General features: G+C 39.6%; 2 protein-coding genes across 2 annotated transcripts; one reads left to right on the top strand and one right to left on the bottom strand.

Annotated features, from left to right (window-relative positions):
• Window positions 1–1,505: 1,505 nt before the first annotated feature.
• Window positions 1,506–10,992, bottom strand: LOC110047805 (uncharacterized). Its single transcript, XM_020753547.2, has 3 exons — window positions 10,529–10,992; window positions 5,924–7,324; window positions 1,506–4,484 (listed from the first exon to the last, which is right to left on the bottom strand). The coding sequence occupies exons 2-3, from the start codon at window positions 7,309–7,311 to the stop codon at window positions 3,758–3,760; spliced, it is 2,115 nt and encodes a 704-aa protein (XP_020609206.2). The 5' UTR covers window positions 7,312–7,324; window positions 10,529–10,992; the 3' UTR covers window positions 1,506–3,757.
• Window positions 10,993–11,532: 540 nt separating this feature from the next.
• LOC110047806 (asparagine synthetase [glutamine-hydrolyzing]-like) lies at window positions 11,533–15,505 on the top strand. Its single transcript, XM_020753548.2, has 3 exons — window positions 11,533–11,820; window positions 13,253–14,190; window positions 14,491–15,505. Exons 2-3 carry the CDS (start codon window positions 13,278–13,280, stop codon window positions 15,249–15,251), a joined length of 1,674 nt encoding a protein of 557 aa, XP_020609207.1. The 5' UTR covers window positions 11,533–11,820; window positions 13,253–13,277; the 3' UTR covers window positions 15,252–15,505.
• Window positions 15,506–18,805: the final 3,300 nt, after the last annotated feature.

Raw genomic sequence — 18,805 nt, 5'->3', positions numbered from 1 at the left:
AATGACTTCACGTATAAAGGCTGGAAAGTTTTCGTTTCTTTAAGTTAACTCAACTTAACAAGTTTCTTCGTCGATTTGTCGGTTGATTTAACTTGCGTCACATCTCCAACTATTTCACTCATGTGAATAAGAGGTTTAAAATACAATTAAATCTCTATTGGTACCTTCCCTGGTATCCCCATGGTAAACTAGTCGTTGAGTTTGTCCGCATAATAGAGGTTTGTTGAGATATTTGTTACTCAGTTTCCCTATGATAAACTGCGATTTCATCGACCAAGCTGTCCTGAATTCAAGTTGGTGACCATTTTTAATGTTGTCTGTAATCTGTCCATCTACATCTACATTTGTAATCTGCAAAGGCATTTACCTATCACCGCAGATGTAAAATGAAAAAAAAAAAAGCAAATGAAGGTTGTCAAATCCCTATTGCATTGAGAGGAGACTGGCCCAAAACGCTTCAACACTCGGTTGGTCTATCAATTCAGCAGACTGTGAGTTTCACTGTGGTATAGTTCTGGCATGAAAGCTGAATTTTTAAGTATTGCTGGCAGGGATTAAATGTGAATGGACCTGGCACTTCTCAATCGACTGAGGTGTCCACTGAAAAATTAAAGGGTTTTATTATAAAGGCAGTAAAACACGCTTATTTCGGGAGCAGACTTAATATCCGCTTAGAAACAAAGGGTCCTAAAGACTTCCAAGAGGCCACTTTGACAGTCAGTGCCAATTAAAACTTAAGTATCAAAACATTTCGGGTTTGACCCGTTTCGCGGAGCCGACGTTATGAAACATCTATTGAAGTTTTCACCGTTTACGCCTAGGTCAAAAACACTGTCTCGTGCGGCTATTATTTACCTCACACGGACCCTCACGTGTGTTAATTCACCTCACAAAGAAAGGCTGCTCGTACCCAGAACCCAAGGTGTGAAGCCGGCAATGACACGGTTGGATCTGGGAACGAGAGTGGGAAATGTACCCCTTTCCACCCCGACCAGGCAGAGAGAAAGGGGCTCCTATAAATGAGGGACAATTCTCGTCGCGAGGCTTAAAAAATACTTCTTTCTAAAAGGTACCAGATAAAATTTTTCTTCTTAGACACCATGTTAACTGGTAAAAAAACCAAAAGGCCATGTACGATAGCTCAGGTTCATTTATGTGCAGCACATTTTAAGTGGAAGACATTTATCAGTACCAGAGAATTTTTAATCTCAATACCCATTCCTCTCAGTGGATGTTAATGATCGATCACATATTACCAACAGAGAAGAAGTTTACCTGACTGAGGAACTCATTATGTTTGCAAGGAAGCCTTGTACCCGGGATACATGTACTAGTATTTCTTCAATGACAGTAAAGACGTGAGGGTACAAAAACATTTGATTGACACTGATCACTTGACCAAATAACCTTATACTACCGACAATAGCTGCTAGTTTCAAGGCCATGTATGATACAATCGAATTAAGAATCAAACCAATAGAAAATAAGTGATACAAAGTAAAGGCTCAGGTTTTCAAACTTTAATCAAATAAGCACTTGCAAGTATAATTCTGATTCCATTTAACTTTGTTCATCACTACCGGAAAACTCATCAATAATGCTACGTGTATTTCTTGGTACAACATTGGAAATGACTCAACCATTTTATTGACATATTACTTCACAGCAAAATCGCTATATCATAATAAAATTATTATAAATTACTCCAATTCAGTTCATCAAACCAGCAATTTATGGCTCTATCTATTCCAAGCCCCATCATCCCCTCCCCAGGCATTTCCTTAAATGTACTTCAGTATATAAATTTTACCCTGTACCTTGCAGTTGGGTCAGGCATTTGTGGTCCCGTGGGCATTTCTAGGCCCACCATGGGCATGTATTAACATTATTCTTGAAAAAAAAAAAAAGCCCAAAAAGGGGAGACGGACTGACAGAGCTTGGAGGCCCTTCTTATACTCTTAGGTACAAGTACTCTAATAATGAGCTTAAATCACATACTTCTATATGCTTACCTATAATGTCAATGTCCTAATCACAACAAATTAGCTATATTTTCCTGATTATGAGAATTGTAATAACACTTAGAACTCAAATCTACAGTCAACAATTTCATTAAAATATCTCTTGTAAAGGCAAGTTGGACAGTTAATTAAGCCCAGCCATTAACCAAACTGAATGCGACTCCATACTCATTCCCACAGGTGACCTAAAACTCTATGCTGAAGATCATCTCTATTGATGGGTTTACCTCTTGATTAACTGCAATTCTGTTCACAGGCACCCCTTTCAATACAACATTTTTTCACTTCTCCTCACTGATTAGTACCATACATTATTTTAATTTTGGTTCTGAGAATTTGGCAACTCAACAGCTTCATGTAGTTAGTGACTAGTTACATGTGTAATTCATGTTATTTACACTTAATAACCCAATGCAGATCTAAGTTTAGTAATCATCACTGTGATGCCAGAATGGTTTAACTTTAAGGGCACTTATGTTGTAATCTGGGGGGTCCCAGGTTTAAGCCTTCCCTCTCCCCTAGCCACTATCTGAATTTTTTTTGCTGTAATTTTGGGTTCAACTCCTTAATCAAGCTTTGTATTTAGCCAACTGGTCTGCCTCCTAACAGTTGGTATCTTAAACTATGTTGCTTTTTTATGATATTTGTTTCAAAAAATAGTTAAGATGGCCCTTGAAAAATCCCATTGAGGAGTGGACAATTAAGACAAATCATATGTTTAATAGACCACAGGCCCACAATGCATGAAGAGGCCACTGGGGTATGCTGCCCTTCAGGTTTTGCAGGCGTAAATAGACAACGTGAACATTAGAGAAGTTATAATCTTTTACAGAAAAAAGTAATATACTGTAAATTTAACCTTTTAAGCCTAGTGCGGAGTTTCAGATAACAGAGGCATCTTAGGTTAAAATCCTGACAAGAACTATGTTTATCTACACACCTGACATAACACCTGTTGCTCATATCTACTGATCTTTTGAATTCCTTATTGGGATACCTTTAGTTAACTAATAAACATGTAGGGGTTTCATCAAGGGCCGGGCACCTGGCCAATTGACTGGCTATAAGGACAATTTTGCCTAGCTGGTTTGACCATCTAGAAGAAAGCTTGTCCTACAAAAAAGTTCAGTTCAAATAGTTTTGCCCACCTGTGAAAATCAGTTGCCCTCTTGCTGAAAACCCTAATTAAACCCCTGGACATGTACTGTGTCTCACCAAGGATTATTGACTGTTTACAATGGATTCAAAATCACAATTCAATTTCTCTGCTCGATAAAAAATCAAACTTTGACTCATTTTTATCTGCATCACAGCATTTTCACACTGCGATCTAAAAACTGTTCCAAAATTTTACTTTGCAACAGTTATTAATGGCATTTTTGAGCTAGGGTCTGTCTGGATAATTCTGAGTCTTCCCAGATACTTCCTTTTCCTTCAAGAGCCCTTTTACTCACTGCATAAAAGTTTTAACTCAAGCTATTTTTGAGCTTTCAAGACTCTGAATTCAGACACCCCAAGAGTATAATTGTGATTTTCTGGCAACAATCCAAAAAAGTAATAATCAAGACTTTGAAAGTTATAATTTAACAATTCAGTTTTAGCCTTAGTAACTTAAAGGTTTTCCCATGTTTACCAACTACAGAGTAACAAATTTTAATTAAAGGAAACCATACAGTATGTTCCTATGTTAATGCTAGATTAACTGCTCTTAATGTAACATAAAAGGACATTCTAGTTTACCTCATTTTGGTAAAAAGCAGCCCTATCACAATAGCTGCAACTGCAATAATTATGGCCAAAAGCACTGGACTGATGCTTCTTACTTCACCACTTGGGGTTGCTGTGTTTACTTGTGCAGGCTTCTTAGCCATAGTGGCAAAAGGACACACCCCAGCAGATTCTTTACTGGTGTCGACATTGCTGTAAATCTCTTCAACAGTCAGCTTTTTCTTCTTTGGTTCCTCTTCCACAAATCCAGCCAAGGCATCTATCTCTTGAAATAAGTATATGTTCAGCATGAAAACATAATTTGCTTCTTTAACGATCTCATCTGATTTGTCTTTATCAATGTTCAGTTCATCAAGGCGTGATCGATACATGTTCTTGAACTTCTTTGCGTCAGAGATGTTTTCAAAGACGTAAAACTGTACCCCTTCACCTGTGCTTGGAAGATCCATTGCTTTCATTGCCATTTTGCGCAGGATTTGTCCTCCAGACAAATCGCCCAGGTACCTGGTGTAGTGATGAGCTATCAGCAGAGCAGGATCTTTGTCAGCAACTTCATGGATTCTGTCAACGTAGGCTTTTGTAGCATCAGACATCGGAACTCTGTCTTTCCATTCCTCTCCAAAATAGAACTCCATATCTTCCTCCAAACACTGCAGACGCCCAAGCTCTTTTGGAAAATGCACCACCTTGAACAATTCATGTTCCTTGTGTTTCTCACTCTCTTCCTCAAGAGCCCTGAGGGAAGAAAGATACATGTAAATGATCAGGATGGGCACCATAAATACTCTAACATAATTAGCCTGAACAGATGTCTCTCAATGAATACTTCTTTCGAATCCCTTGGGATACCAGAGGTCTGGTATTACTCACCAATATAATGGCACAGATATCAATGCCCAGTTATCTCTGACTGGCTGCCACCAAGTTAAAATTGTCTGCACACAAGTAGAGCAGTTTTCATTTGAGTAATTGGTTATGCATCAACTGCATGCCACTTTTCCATCCATAAGAAAACCACAACCAATTGTAACTCATTAGCACATGTTTTCCCACGCATTGTGTCAGTTACGTGTAATAACTGTTAGTTTTGATCTGGTCACTGTATAGTCTGCATCCTTTGTAACAGGTCAGAATGATTACATGTACTGGTACTTTAGTAGCCTGCATAGCAGGCGTATAAAGGGGAGGAGGTGAGGGAGGAGGAAGAGAATTCGGTTCCTTTTCCCCTCTCCTCTCCCACTCCTCTGTTTTTTTTTTTTTCGCGAATTCCCTTCCTCCTCCCCTACCCCCTCCCCTTTATATGCCTGCTACGCAGGCTAGTACTTCGGTTTGCAGGTTTTGGGGCGCTTAATTGAAAACTGCTCTAACAAGCGATACCAAGACACTTCATGAGCTTCTGCTATGTTACAAGTAAACAAAATCTCAACATTTGGAAAGTTAAGCAATAGTTCCAGAAAATATCCATATACCTCCCCTATGGATGAGACTTTTTCTAATACCCAACAACCCTTCTGGAAATTCCAATTAAGCTTCACACATTTCTTTAAATGCTTTGGTCTCATCGAACCCCCAACCTCAGGAAATGCCAATCTTTTCTGTGGGGGGAGGGGTGGATATTTTCTAGAACTGCTCAAATATATGTTATGAGAAATGGTGGTTTTCCCAAGCAAATGTAACCCTACAAATAACAGACTTATATGACTGCACAGCTATGTAATAAAGCCCTGCATAGCTGGCTCCGAATGTGAAGTAAATTAGATTCAGAACAGTCAAAGGAATTTTTAAATCCTAGTTCGTGTGTGCATTCTCAGGACTGATGTGCACTTGAAATCTCCTTACATTATCAACAAAATGTCCAGAAACAGGTGATGAGAGAATGGAAAATAATCACCTTATGACCTTAAAGCACTGCCTTGGTTGGCCCCCATTGGCTTTTTAATTTCACAAAGTTCAAAATTCGCAAAAAGTTTCATAAAATATAGAAAATCTGTGGGTCTAAATTTAGCAAGGATAATTGTTGTGTTTACGTGTATCATACATTACATACTATTAAATAGTATTTAAAGAAATAATGAAGAAGTACAAGTAAATTTTACACGTACTCCTTCATTATTTCTTTAAAAAACATAAACACAACCCCACAATAAAAACTATATCAATGCACTTCATCTTACCTGTAGACAAAGTAGAGATCAGCAAGAAGTTCTTTGTACCACTGTCTTTGAATTCTTCCTTTGGCAAACTCCTTCACAAAATGAACATTTTCTGCTTCTCTGTGAACTTTCTTGGTACCTTTTTTAAGCTGTTTAGAGAGGTGAATTGGTGGTTCTGTTTTCTCAATCTCTTGACTCACATTTTCTATGACATCATCAACAGAGCTCTCCAGAATCTTTGTCCAGCGATGACCATCCAGCACTTCAATCAGTGGCTTGCCATCACTGCAGACTGTCTTGAATGGGCATCCCTCATCTGTCACAAACACTGGACATTCACCCATCTCCTCTCTCAAAGAATGGGACACTTCATGAATGTGCTTAAAAATGTCCAAAAGTTTTGCACCATGGGATCCCTCAGTGGAGAAAGAAGGTAAACTGACAAGCTTCTTATAGATATCTCCTACAACTTCACTGTCCTTATAAGGACAACCTTCTCTAAACTCAGGACACAGTTCCAGCTCTTTTCCAAAGTCTCTCTCCCCAACTTTCACAAACGGACATCCAGATTCAAATGCAGGACAGGTCTCTCTTAAATCTGTGAGGGGCACAAGGTGAACAACAGGTTTTTCAGACTCTGATTTGTTTTCTTCTACTGCATGAAGTACAGTTTCTGCTGGATTGACAAGTGGCTTCCCTTCACTCTCAACAAACTTGAAAGGACAGCCTTCTTTCTGAAGCACTGGGCACTTGTCAGCTTTCTCATGGCCAACACTGTGTATGACTTTCATGGTCTTCATGAGAGCATCTTTATGGTGACAATCTTTGTCACTATTCGGCATCTGCGACAACTTACTGTAGATTTCTTCTATTGTTTTGGCATCCTTGAAAGCACATCCGTCCTTAAACTCAGGGCATTTCTTGATTTCTTCCAGAAGGGCTTCATTATCCATCTTGGCAAATGGACATCCTTCTTTAAATGCAGGACACTTCTCCTTAAGCCCACTGACATCTGATGCTGTCAGACTCTCAAGAACGGCAGTGGGTGGCTCTATCAAAGGCTTTCCTTCCTTGCTGGCATCTTTAAAAGGACATCCTTCCTTTGTCTTGAACACAGGACACTCTCCAACTTTCTCTTCCAAGCTTTTAGACTCAGAGTGAACAACTCTTAGCATGTTCAGTAGCTGCTCATGTGCTACACCTGTGTGGTGCTTTGACTCTGGCATCTTGGATAGTTCTTCCAGGATTTCAGTCACACTGCCTGTACTCTTGAATGGACAGCCTTGTTTGAACTCAGGGCATTTCTTGATTTCTTCTATGAAAAGATCTTCAGTAAGCTTGGAATAGGGACAGCCATCCTTAAAAGCAGGGCAGCTTTCAGAAACAAATTCTGCAGCATAAGCCTCCATGATGACAGGAATTCTAAATGAAAATTAAGAGCCAATTTAAATACCAAGGCAAATTGAGTTTCCTGCATATGTCCAGTGCCAGAAAATATCCATACTTCCCCCACAGAAGGGATTGGAATTTCCTAGGGGGTGGGGGACTCTATAAGACCAAAAAATTTAAAGAAATGTATGAAGCTTAACTGGAATTTCCAGAAGGGTGGGGAGGTGTTAGAAAAAATCCCTTCTGCGGGGGAGGTATGGATATTTTCTGGAACTACAGAATCAAGATTTTGATGGCCCTTAGACTGGAATGAGAAATCCATTTGTATATACTTGCCAACTCTCACACCCAAGAAGGGCGTCTTAAACCTACATGGAGGCTGAGAGAACTTTGATCTCGTGGATATCCATGCCTATGGACCAATTTCTCACATCCAACTGAGAAATATGAGCTATGAATAGACGTTCTAAACTGCATATGTACACTTCAGCCAATCAAAGATAAGAAAAGTTCAACAAATGACAGTAAACTTCCAAGCTATTTTAGATGGAAGACATCAGAATGTCCTCAGAAATCTTTGGACATCTTTCAATACATTTAGGTCGTCCTTGAAAATCCAGGAATTACTATACCAGGATAAAAATCTCATGCCTGGGGCTTGTCAAATACTACACTGACACAAATAACCATATGATAACAAACTCCCTTCCTCACCCCACCATTGCACCACCCACCCCCCCAAAAAGCAAACCCAACAAAACCAAAAGACAATAGCAGATGAAAACGACAGTTCCAAACGTACGAATCTGAAATAAGTACTTCATCAAAATTTTGATAGTATAATATTTAAGCTTACGTACCCAGTGAGACGAGATATGATTTAATAAATATAAGCTTATAGCTTCCATGCAAACATGATGTAAGACAGCAAACATTCAGCAGTGAAGGAATGACTGTTCAATCGCTCAGTACAAAATGCAGACAGCAGACTGCAGACTGGGGACAAAATGCAGACCAGGTACAAAATGCAGACTGCAGACTACAATGGGCGACAAAAGTAGTTGAGACACTTTTAGGAAAAGACGCATTTTGATATTTAAGCACTTGTTCTTTGTTATTTGCATCTAGCATTGATTCTCTGATACTCCCGGCCCCCCAATTCAATGTTGTGTTGGTGCTGTGGTCTGTGCAGTCCAAGAAATAGAAAAATCAACATTGTTTGGGGGAGGGGGGAAGGGGGGGACATGTGTCCAAGACGCTCGAAAATCGAATTTTACTGCCAAGTGTCTCAACACTTTTGTCACCCATTGTAGGTACAAAACACAGACTGAGAATAAAGACTGTTTTTTCCTCAAATACATGGTAGCATGTCATTTTATACACATAACTTAGCAAGCGTCACGCAATCGCTTTTCCACGGTCATCTTTCACTGTTGTTTTTGTCTAATAAGTGATAACATGCTGTAACATGTCATTTTATAACTAACTAAGTGTTTTCTGTGGTCATCTTCCAAATTAGGGATTATTATTATTATCTAAGAACAAGTGAAGAAGAATCTTGTATTAAATTGAAGAATGTCAAAGTTTGCTACAATGTACAATTTGTCTGTGAAGAACAATCGGTGAATCTTTCCGGGAAAAAGCAAAGCGTCATTTTCGTGACTGGTTGTTTGTTTACTTTTCTTGTCGCTGTTTGGTAACTAGTTAACTACACAATCTTGTCATATGTACCAATCAGTGCAAGTTTACCCTTGACATTGAAAATATATCAAGAGGAAGGAACAGTTTGGCTTCAAGTCTTCTTCCCTTCATCCTAATTTCATGAAGTCTGAACTTGGCTACAAATTAACAAATTGACATCAGTTTTTTATGCATCTGTCCTCTTACTGATGATAAATTGCGTCATAACATTGTCAACGTGGCTGTGAAGCCACGAGCCGCAGGCAAGTGGTTCCACAGTAAACTTTGACAATGTTATGACGAAAATAATAAGAGGACAGACGCATAAAAACTGACATCAATTTGTTTTTAACAATAACAAGACCCCAAAATGGTCAAATGCCGGGAATAAATGAGGGGAAAAGACGCTGTAAACTTGCCGTAAACAAAGGTAAGTGAAATTTATTTAAAATGATGCGAACATTGTCAATAGCTTTTCTCGCTTTTTGATTGGTTCCTTAAAAAAGTTCATAAAATCTCATTGGTTAAAATGTCGACAGTTTGACAGCCAAAAGTTGAACCTGAAAGTTTGCATAAATTAAAATTTTATCCGACTGTACTCTTATTGATGATAAAAATGAGCCAATCAGCATGCAAGAAATTAGACAGTTGTTGTAAAAATGAACACTGATTGATCATTGACCATTATTGTTTCTTGGTGAATATTGTGTATTTTGATTTGGGTTTACTTCTGACCTCGCGAGGGAAGTGAGAAGACTACAACAGCTTCACATTATATTTAAGAACTAGCATGACCTCGATGCTTTATCAAAAACAAAATACATGAAGAAACAGGCCAAATTTCCATCGAAGATGACCGCGGAAAAGCGATTGCCTGACACTTGGTACGTTATAAAATGACATGTTATCACGTATTTGACGAAAAAAGTCTTTATTCTCAGTCTGCGTTTTGTACCAAGTTTGCAGTCTGCAGTCTGCAGTCTGCATTTTGTGCCTAGTCTGCATTTTGTACCCGATCTGCAGAATGAAGTCTGTATTTTGTACCTAGTCTGCATTTTCTACCTGGTCTGCAGTATGCAGTCTATATTTCGTACTGACCGACTGTTCAATATTTTAACCAATTTTCCTTTGCCCTTTGTAACTTGACATGTACGGTGACCAGTTTCAAATATTCACTGATACGCAGAAACAAATACAGAAACAAATACGGAATACGCCTGAAAACCACGCGCCATTTGGCTTCGAAATTTAGCACAAGGAAACGGATGAGGACGATGTACATTGTTCAACTCTGTCTTTAAAACGGGGACATGTCTTTACATACCTAGTCATAACATGTCGCGAAAAAACTTGCCGAGAAAATGAACCGAACGAACGCCCAGTCAGAAGAATTCTAAATGAGCTTCATCAAAACAACACTGGCCACCATCAACGACATGCGAAACGGTCTAGTGGAGGACGAATGCCACTCAAGCGAACCGAAACGGGAAAGATAAACCTAAGAGTATGCGGCACATAGGAGAGAACTCCCAGATAATAGAAAATCGAAAGATTTACCTTGAAAATCTCTGCTCCTGAATTGCTTCTCTGCACCTATGTTGGACCAATATGGCCGCAAACCAGGACACGCCAATACTTTATGCAACAACGTGGGTCAGACCACCCAATGAAATCCCTGTAAAAGTGTCATGTGATATTAGTGTTGGTTTCATTTTCTGCTGTGTCATAGCGCCAATAATAGCTCAAAGTATTGCGACAACATTGAGCAATCCATCCATGATGTCTTCACGTATAGTGTCTGACGCTGTTCTGGCATTGGCCCATTATGTTTTTCAAGAAAGAGATGGACTTAGCTGGCTTACGACTCATCACAAAGTAGCAGCGTAAAAGCCTCGGGCTCCAGTCTCATTGTAGCGTTGGCATTATGATGAAACGAAATAAACAACAGAGTCAGTGTTCTCGTGATTTAAACTATTTGCATCAGGAACAAACGTAAGAATAGATCTCGGGAGTAGGCCTAAATATAATCTAGCTAGCATGCTGAAGATGAACGTCTCGTGTTGCTCCAGGTATTATTTTACACAATAACAAAGCCATCTTTGGATAGTCCGGGTGGTTATTGTGTCGATTTTTTTAAAAATCGATACCGCATTCCTTAAGACAGGAATTATCGATTGTTATCATTTTTTGCTAATCGATAGCAATCGATAAAGAAATTTTTCTGTGAGTAAGTGATCGATTGTTATCGATGCCGATATCAATCGATAGCAATGGGCGATTGATAGCGATTGATTTCCGATATCGATTTTTATCGATTGACTACGCCTGGAAAATTGCGCGGAAAACACTAAAATATCCCCAAATTTTCTCAATAACTTAATATGTTTTAAATGTCTCGGAAACTTCTAAATTTCCAAGAAATTATCGGATATTCGTGGAAAGGCCTAGTCAGCCACTCGGGCCGAAGTCACGTAAAGCTCCCCGTCCCCAGAGAGCATTGCGTGACTTTGTCCCGAGCGGCTGCCAAGGAAATTACCCGTAGGGATGTAGACTGGATGTTCGTAGTTCGAGGGTGACGCTGGAATTGAGCCTAGACATTGACTAGAGTTCCCATTAGCCTGTCTCTAGGAACAATAGTCAGCCGGGCTCTCAGTAATATGTATATGGTAATGCGATAGATGTCTTGATTATGGCTTGAAAACGCTTGAAAGCAGCCAATCAGATACTGCCAGGATACTCGACTCCCTGGCACGTGGTCGTCCTCGAATCGATTCAGGATTGCATCAGAATTCCTAACCGTATACTCAAGGTTGTTCTTCTGAATTTACTTGTCTGGAAGCCGCAACTTGGTAAGAATTTGTCATGTAGACTTCTTCGCGTAGATCTTGCTTGCGTAGTTGACATCTTGCTCACAGATATTTACTTGAAAAGCGGGAGTCGCCTAAGTATAATCTTTCGCGTTCAGCCGCTTTGCCACGTAAGACAAAGCTTATACAAAGGAGTAAAATCGTTACTGAATGGGACCTTTGTAATTTATTTTTGGAGAGTTTTTCGACCACAATAATTCGACGGGTTTCCTGGGTGATTTCAAAATCAGATCGTAATGCCTTGTGTTTGAAACACTTCTCTTTTAACACAAGCTTACTCAGTGTGTTTACGCTTGAAAAGCCACAGCTTTAATAATCACCAGCGGTGATGATAGTTTTGGAAATCAACACAGGGGGTCAGTCACGCGATTAAGCGACTGAAAAATGTTTGCCAAAACTCCTAACCTACATCAGCAACCCTGGTGATCTAGCTAACTTGTCATTTGAATGGATGGTTGTCATAGCTTTAGTTAGGGTGCTGTAATTTGTTGTTATGGCCCCAGTCTGTCTGAGCAATAAGGGTCCCCATTTCTTTCATACCTTGTATATTTAAGAGAACTGAAATGTTGACTGGACAACACTGTTATCTATTTTTGGCCTTGGATAAACCCTGGAGACAAGTTCAAGTTAAAATTTTTCAAGAAACTTGCTTCATTTTTTCAGTTATCTAATTGAATTTCAAGAAGTGTGCTCTGGGTGTCTGGAAAACCCGAATAGCGAATAGCGAATAGTCGCAAATAGCGAATAGTGCGAATAGTACAAATAGTACAAATAGTGCGAATAGTATGAGTAATGTGAATAGTCTCAAATAGTCTGCATACTGGCAAACAGTCGTGAATAGTCGGGAATAGTGGCAAATAGTGGCTATTAAGGGAGGAGGGATAGTGACAAATGACAGAAATTTGGTACCCAGCACCTCACAGTCAAACTCGCAGCAATTAACATGGGATGGGATTTTCTTCGGCCCCCTCTTTTTAAATTTTCTGGATCCGCCCCTGATATGAAGTAATATTTTTGCCCTAGATTATAACAACAGCTGCAAACTGTACTGCAACAACTGCACAGATGATAAAATTCAAACAACTACTTGCCTTGGGAATAATATAAGCTTATCTATGAAATATAATTTCTCCAGCTTGGTTGAATCTATCAGCATCCGTGGATAAATGCTATTGCTCCATGTGATCAATTTCAACGAATCCAGATCAGTGCTGAACTGAAGTGGTGACTGTTGATGACTCTTTGTCACTATTTGCGACTATTCATAAATTTTCGCCACTATTTGCACTATTCAAGATTATTCGTACTATTCGCTGTTCACGATTATTCACTATTTGGGTTTTTCAGACACCCTTGTGCTCCTGTAGAAAGTAGTACTTACATATTAATAATACATTTCGACTTGTAATTTCAGGTGGGAGCTTAAACTACTGTGCAAAATGTGTGGTATCTGGGCTATATTTGGTATCCCAGAGTACTCAAAGTATGCCAGCTGTGCCATGAAAATCTGCCAAAGAGGACCTGATGTCTTCCGTATGGAGACCATTCCTCACTTCCAGAACTGCTGTGTGGCATTTCACCGGCTTGCCATTGTTGATGATCTCTATGGAATGCAGCCAATGAGGATTAAAGCACTACCACACCTCTACCTTATTTACAACGGGGAAATATACAACCACAAAGCAGTTGGAAAGCAGTACGACTTTGACTTTTTCACAAAATGTGATGGAGAAGTCATTCTACATCTTTATGACAAGTTTGGAGCAGAGAAAATGGCGCAAATGCTGGATGGTGTTTTTGCATTCTGTATCATTGACACTAAGAACAAAGAAGTACACATTGGAAGAGACACTTTTGGGATCCGTCCATTGTTTACATTGTCTGTGGCTGGCAAGGAAACAGGAATTTTGGCTCTGAGCTCTGAAGCGAAAGCTCTTGTCCCTCTGATCAAGCAGTTTGAAAAAAATGGCAGTAAAATTGTTGTGAAGCCATTTTTTCCAGGTCAGTATGCATCATATAGCTTGTCCCCCGATGGACAAACTACGTTTATTGAGCAAAAAGCCTACACAAAGATAGGCAAGCCACCAGTGTTTGAAACCAGTGTAAAGCCAGACTCCAGCGATGTCATGGAAAATATCAGAAAGCTGTTTTCTGAGGCAGTGCGTAAACGCCTCATGGCTGACCGTAGAATTGGCTGTCTGCTCTCAGGAGGCCTGGATTCCAGTTTAGTGGCTTCTTATCTGACCAAGCTGGCAAAGGAAAGTGGGATTGACTACCCAATCCAAACATTCTCAATTGGAATGGAAGGAAGTACAGATGTTGCAGCAGCACGGATAGTGGCCAACCATATTGGTAAGTTGAGTCTTGAAAAGTGGATCTCTGAGAAAAGTGGATACAGAAGTGCTCAAAGGAATAAGAATGATTGGGGAAGGGTCTTAAGGTTAAGGTTGGGGGTATATTTAGTAAAAAGGGTTTCACCTGCAGTGTGCATGGCAGATGGCTTCTCTAGAGGGATCTCCTTTGCAAGAAATCTTCTGTATTTACCCTGTGAGTGCTCAAGAATTCTTTTTTTTAGGAATTATTTAACATTGGATTGTTGGTTAAGAGCAAGAAGCCATTAGGTCAAGTTAGTGAATTTGTCTTTTCTTTCAGGTAGTGAACATCACGAGGTCATCTTCACAGCTGAAGAAGGAATCCAAGCATTACGCGATGTCATTTATGCCCTGGAGACTTGGGACATAACAACAATCCGTGCTTCTGTGGGAATGTATTTGGTGAGCAAGTACATAAGTAAAGAAACTGACACGGTGGTTATTTACTCTGGTGAAGGTTCTGATGAGCTGTGTCAAGGTTACATCTATTTCCACAAAGCTCCAAGCCCAGAGGAAGCTGACCTAGAGTCCCGAAGACTGCTGGAAGATCTTTACCTTTATGATGTTCTGCGAGGTGACCGGTCAACTGCTGCACATGGTCTAGAAATCCGAGTACCTTTCCTGGATGTTCATTTCACATCTTATTTCCTGTCCCTTAATCCAGAGATCCGCCAACCTAAGGATGGCATTGAGAAGTGGCTTCTTCGAGCCTCTTTTGATAACACTGATGCCTTACCCAAAGAGATTTTGTGGCGTGCTAAGGAGGCATTCTCTGATGGAGTGTCATCTACCAAGCCTGGGCAGTCATGGTATGAGCTGTTACAGAATCACATCAAAAACCAGGTTCCTGATGAGGCCTTGGCTGGTGCTGCTGAACTGTACCCGTACAACACTCCTAAGACCAAGGAAGGCTTTTACTACCGCCAGATTTTTGAAGAATTGTTTCCTGGTCAGAGCCATTTTATTCCATATGTGTGGATGCCAAAGTGGACTAATGCCACTGATCCTTCCGCAAGAACCCTGGAACATTACAAAGAATAATGGAGGATAGATCCTGGCCACACTGCAAATTAACATACTTAAACTTTTTTCTGTAGAACCTTTGTGAGCATTCTTAGTTGCTCTGAGTCTAAAAATGTTTTAATGGATTGATTTAAAGGAGTGACCCCATTGTTACTCCACTAATCATTGTATTGAATTAGTGAAAACACAGGTCTGAAAGACATGTCTTTTACTATCATTGTGTTGCGGCATTGTATTTATATTTGTATATAAATAAAAAGGTTGCAATTTGAGGTTTTACATAGCCTTGTTCTTATCATGGTCAAGGGTAATTCTTGTGTCAGAAGTGCTCTGACGGAGGGCTAATGCTCAAAATGTTAGCTTCACAAACATACTGCAGCAGGTAATTTGCCTTTATAGGTAATTTGCCTCTATCAGCCTCAAGTTAATCAAAAGCTAAGTTGAGTTTTCTTCCTAATTTACCCTGATTGTCATCTAACATCCCTCTGTAACAAACCTTGTGCATCCTGACCCCAGTCCCCAGATGAGTGTTTTGCCTTACTCAGTTCTGGTAGCAGTCCTCAGCAGTGATGGGGAGAAGTGCATGATTAACAAAAAGATTGTCCCTGTTGACTGCATGGATTTCAAATTATTTCCTGTTCAGTTTTGTTTTCACTGGTGTACCAGTAACCCATTTCCAAGTTTCTTGTTACCTCTGTTTCAAAACAGGTCTGGGTGCACAACCTTTCATATGGAAGTGAGTTTTTTTTGCACTTTCACTGTCATGGAAATCAAACTTGTTTCCATATGAAAAGATGTACAGCAGGACTCCATTTTAAAAAGGGGTAACAAGCAACCACCAGGGGAGGGGGGTACTCCCTGAAAAATTTGGTGGGGGTGTGCAACCTGCTTCCCAAAACCCTTACCCTATTTATGACCAAAATCTGCCATTTTCCTACCCTAATTATGACCAGACCAAAAATTTGATACCCTATTTGTGACCGTTGGGGCTGACACAGTTGCCTTAAATATAATTTTTGAAGGGCTCTTGTTTATGGTCTTCTCGATAATGATGAAAAATTAGCTTCTAAAAAACATACCCGATTCAAGACTAGAGCGCAAAACCCATACCCTATTTAGGCCGAAGTGGCCAAAATCGATACCCTATTTATGAGCGAAACGGCTGAAATACTGTACCCTTTGGGGACGCACATACCTATATAGCCCATATAAGGGGGTACCCCCCCGGGAAACCATCTCGGAAATGACTGAATGCAGCTTATTGCTCAATATCCCTAAAAATGATTGTTGTGATTAAATATTTCGAATAAACAGAGCAATACGAAACCATGGCCGCAGAGCTCTAAAGGAAATTCGGGCTGCCCTTTACAGCGTTTGAAATCTTTTATCCCAATACTAGCCTGTAGAATAAGGCACTCCAGGCCTCTTCCAGGTGTCCAGTTAGTTGGGGGAGCGCGCAAAATGGCGCACGAAAGAATTAAGGGTGAGAACGCTTCTTACACCAAGCATCTCTCCTTTTTGCGTTCCGTCAGTTTTTGGCGCTGCGCCCGAACGATCCGGGGGGGGGGGGCAATCCTTGCTGCTCCTTGTCTGCATTTTGCCTCATTAGCATACGACTTTGCACAGAGAAGGCATTTTAGGCAGCGCCGGAGAAATTTGAAAACGCAGCTTTATTTCTACGGTTAGGCCTACCGTCCACACTAATCTGTCACGAAAACGGAGCCTTTCGAAAACGCTCTTCAAACCAGAAGGAATTTGAAAACGCCGGCTTTTCGTTTTCGTGCGGATGGAAAACATTTTGGAAACGGAGATTTTCGTAAAAGATGACGCCACGATAATCATGTAAATTCCCTGATCGAGTTTTCCTCAAACACAAATCCAAAATTAAATGGCCGGTGATTGTTGCATTTTTAAATTCCTCCGGCGTAGTGTGGACGGACCGGAAAATCAGCATTGGATGCGTTTTCAGAGTGAAACCTTCTTTTTCAAATTCCTCCGGCATAGTGTGGACGAGGCCTTAGATACAAATTGTCTTCCAGTTGTAAACTTCATGCGTGATCAAATTTTCAGCTCTTCGTATTGAAGGAGATAATAAATTTAGAATGTTTTAAATCCTCCTCGCCTAAAAAGTATTTAATACATCGGGCTCAAATTCATCGAGACAGTTAATTGTGCTATACCCTTTCAATATTCAGAATTAATATTTCTGCAGCACGATAATAAACTAAATCGCTTATGCCAATGAGGCCAATATCGGCGATTTAGCAGGCCAGAGCGCGAGTGGCCAGAAGGGCGGGTGCAGAGTGCGAGGAAAAACTCGCTTTCCGCCGTCACTGCCACGTTTCGCGCTCGTGTCAGTGCCTGGCTGATGTTAAAGTTCCAATTGCGGTACACCTCTTTACCAATGCTTTACTATTGCGTTGATGTGTTCTCTACACTATAACGATACTTTTAGCATAGTGCGCAGTCTCCCTTTTGCTCTATAATCCGGGTGGTAGGATACAGAAACTGCGGGAAAGAACAAAACAAATACGATTTTCGCAGATCGGCTCTCAAATATCGCTTTCTTTTTTTTTTTTTTTTTTGTAATTTTTATTTTTTTTCAACATTTTGGGTTATAATACATACAATACAACACAAGACATAACACTAGTTACAATACTTACAATACGTCATAACTACAATAGGTTACATACAACAAATTATAATTACTAATCGTAGCCTAATTATACCTAAAGAATATACAATGCGTTTTTTACAATAGTGCAGCTACCCAAATACAGAAAAAAAAAAAAAAAAAAAAAAAGAAAGTAAGTTAGTGACATGCTGAGAAGGAGAAATTACAAATTAAGCTCAACTATTATTAAGAGATGGCATTAGTTTTTCCCACTTTTTGTAATGTTTATAAAGTTGGTTATTTTTGGTAGCTATTTTTTTTTCAATGTAATAAACGGTTTTTGTCTTTGCTAAAAATATTGTTAATGTTGGTTTAATTTTATTTAATTTACATTTATAAATAAAAAACTTTCCTAGCAGTATCAAGTGATTCAGGATAATAAAGTCTTCGTTGTTGTTGAACACTCCAAACAATATATTTTCAAATGTCAAAGTGTCCAAAGATACATTCTGGTTTGAAAGCCAAGAAGAAAAAGCCCGCCAGAAGTCTTTTGTTGTATCACAATAAAAGAGCAAATGTTCGAGGGACTCGACCTCTTTCAAACAAAAGGTGCACATTGGTGATTCAATCATTTTAAAACGGAATAACCTCTCATTTGTGAAAATTATATCGTTTAATAATTTATATTGGAACTCTCTAATTTTTGTTTCAAGTGTGACAGTGAATGGTAAAGAATAAATTTTTTTCCAGTCTTCTATAACCTCTGGATATTTGTCCTTCAACTTCCTTTTGGCGGTTGGAGGAGTTTGTTTCTTTGTTTTAAATCCTTTATACAAAAGTTTTGAAGAGGCTTTTAACAGATCCGATTTGGTTTCGTCGATATAAATATACACTGTATCCAAATGCTGTTGAGGATATAGTTGCTGATGTTGAATATGTGATTCTTTGATAATTA

The sequence above is a fragment of the Orbicella faveolata genome, unplaced genomic scaffold, assembly GCF_042242905.1.
Source record: "Orbicella faveolata isolate gen_17 unplaced genomic scaffold, um_ofav_v1 contig_13, whole genome shotgun sequence".
NCBI lineage: Eukaryota > Metazoa > Cnidaria > Anthozoa > Scleractinia > Merulinidae > Orbicella > Orbicella faveolata.
Note: the sequence above shows the minus strand (reverse complement) of the source record. Positions and strands in the feature narration are given on the sequence as shown.

Bases quoted from the DNA above. Each gene is read 5' to 3' on its own strand.
- LOC110047806 (XM_020753548.2), top strand. From the start codon at position 13,278: ATGTGTGGTATCTGGGCTATATTTGGTATCCCAGAGTACTCAAAGTAT. The intron at 14,191-14,490 runs GTAAGTTGAGTC...CTTTTCTTTCAG, and splicing joins GATAGTGGCCAACCATATTG to GTAGTGAACATCACGAGGTC.
- LOC110047805 (XM_020753547.2), bottom strand. From the start codon at position 7,311: ATGGAGGCTTATGCTGCAGAATTTGTTTCTGAAAGCTGCCCTGCTTTT. The intron at 4,485-5,923 runs GTAAGATGAAGT...TTCTTCCCTCAG, and splicing joins GATCTCTACTTTGTCTACAG to GGCTCTTGAGGAAGAGAGTG.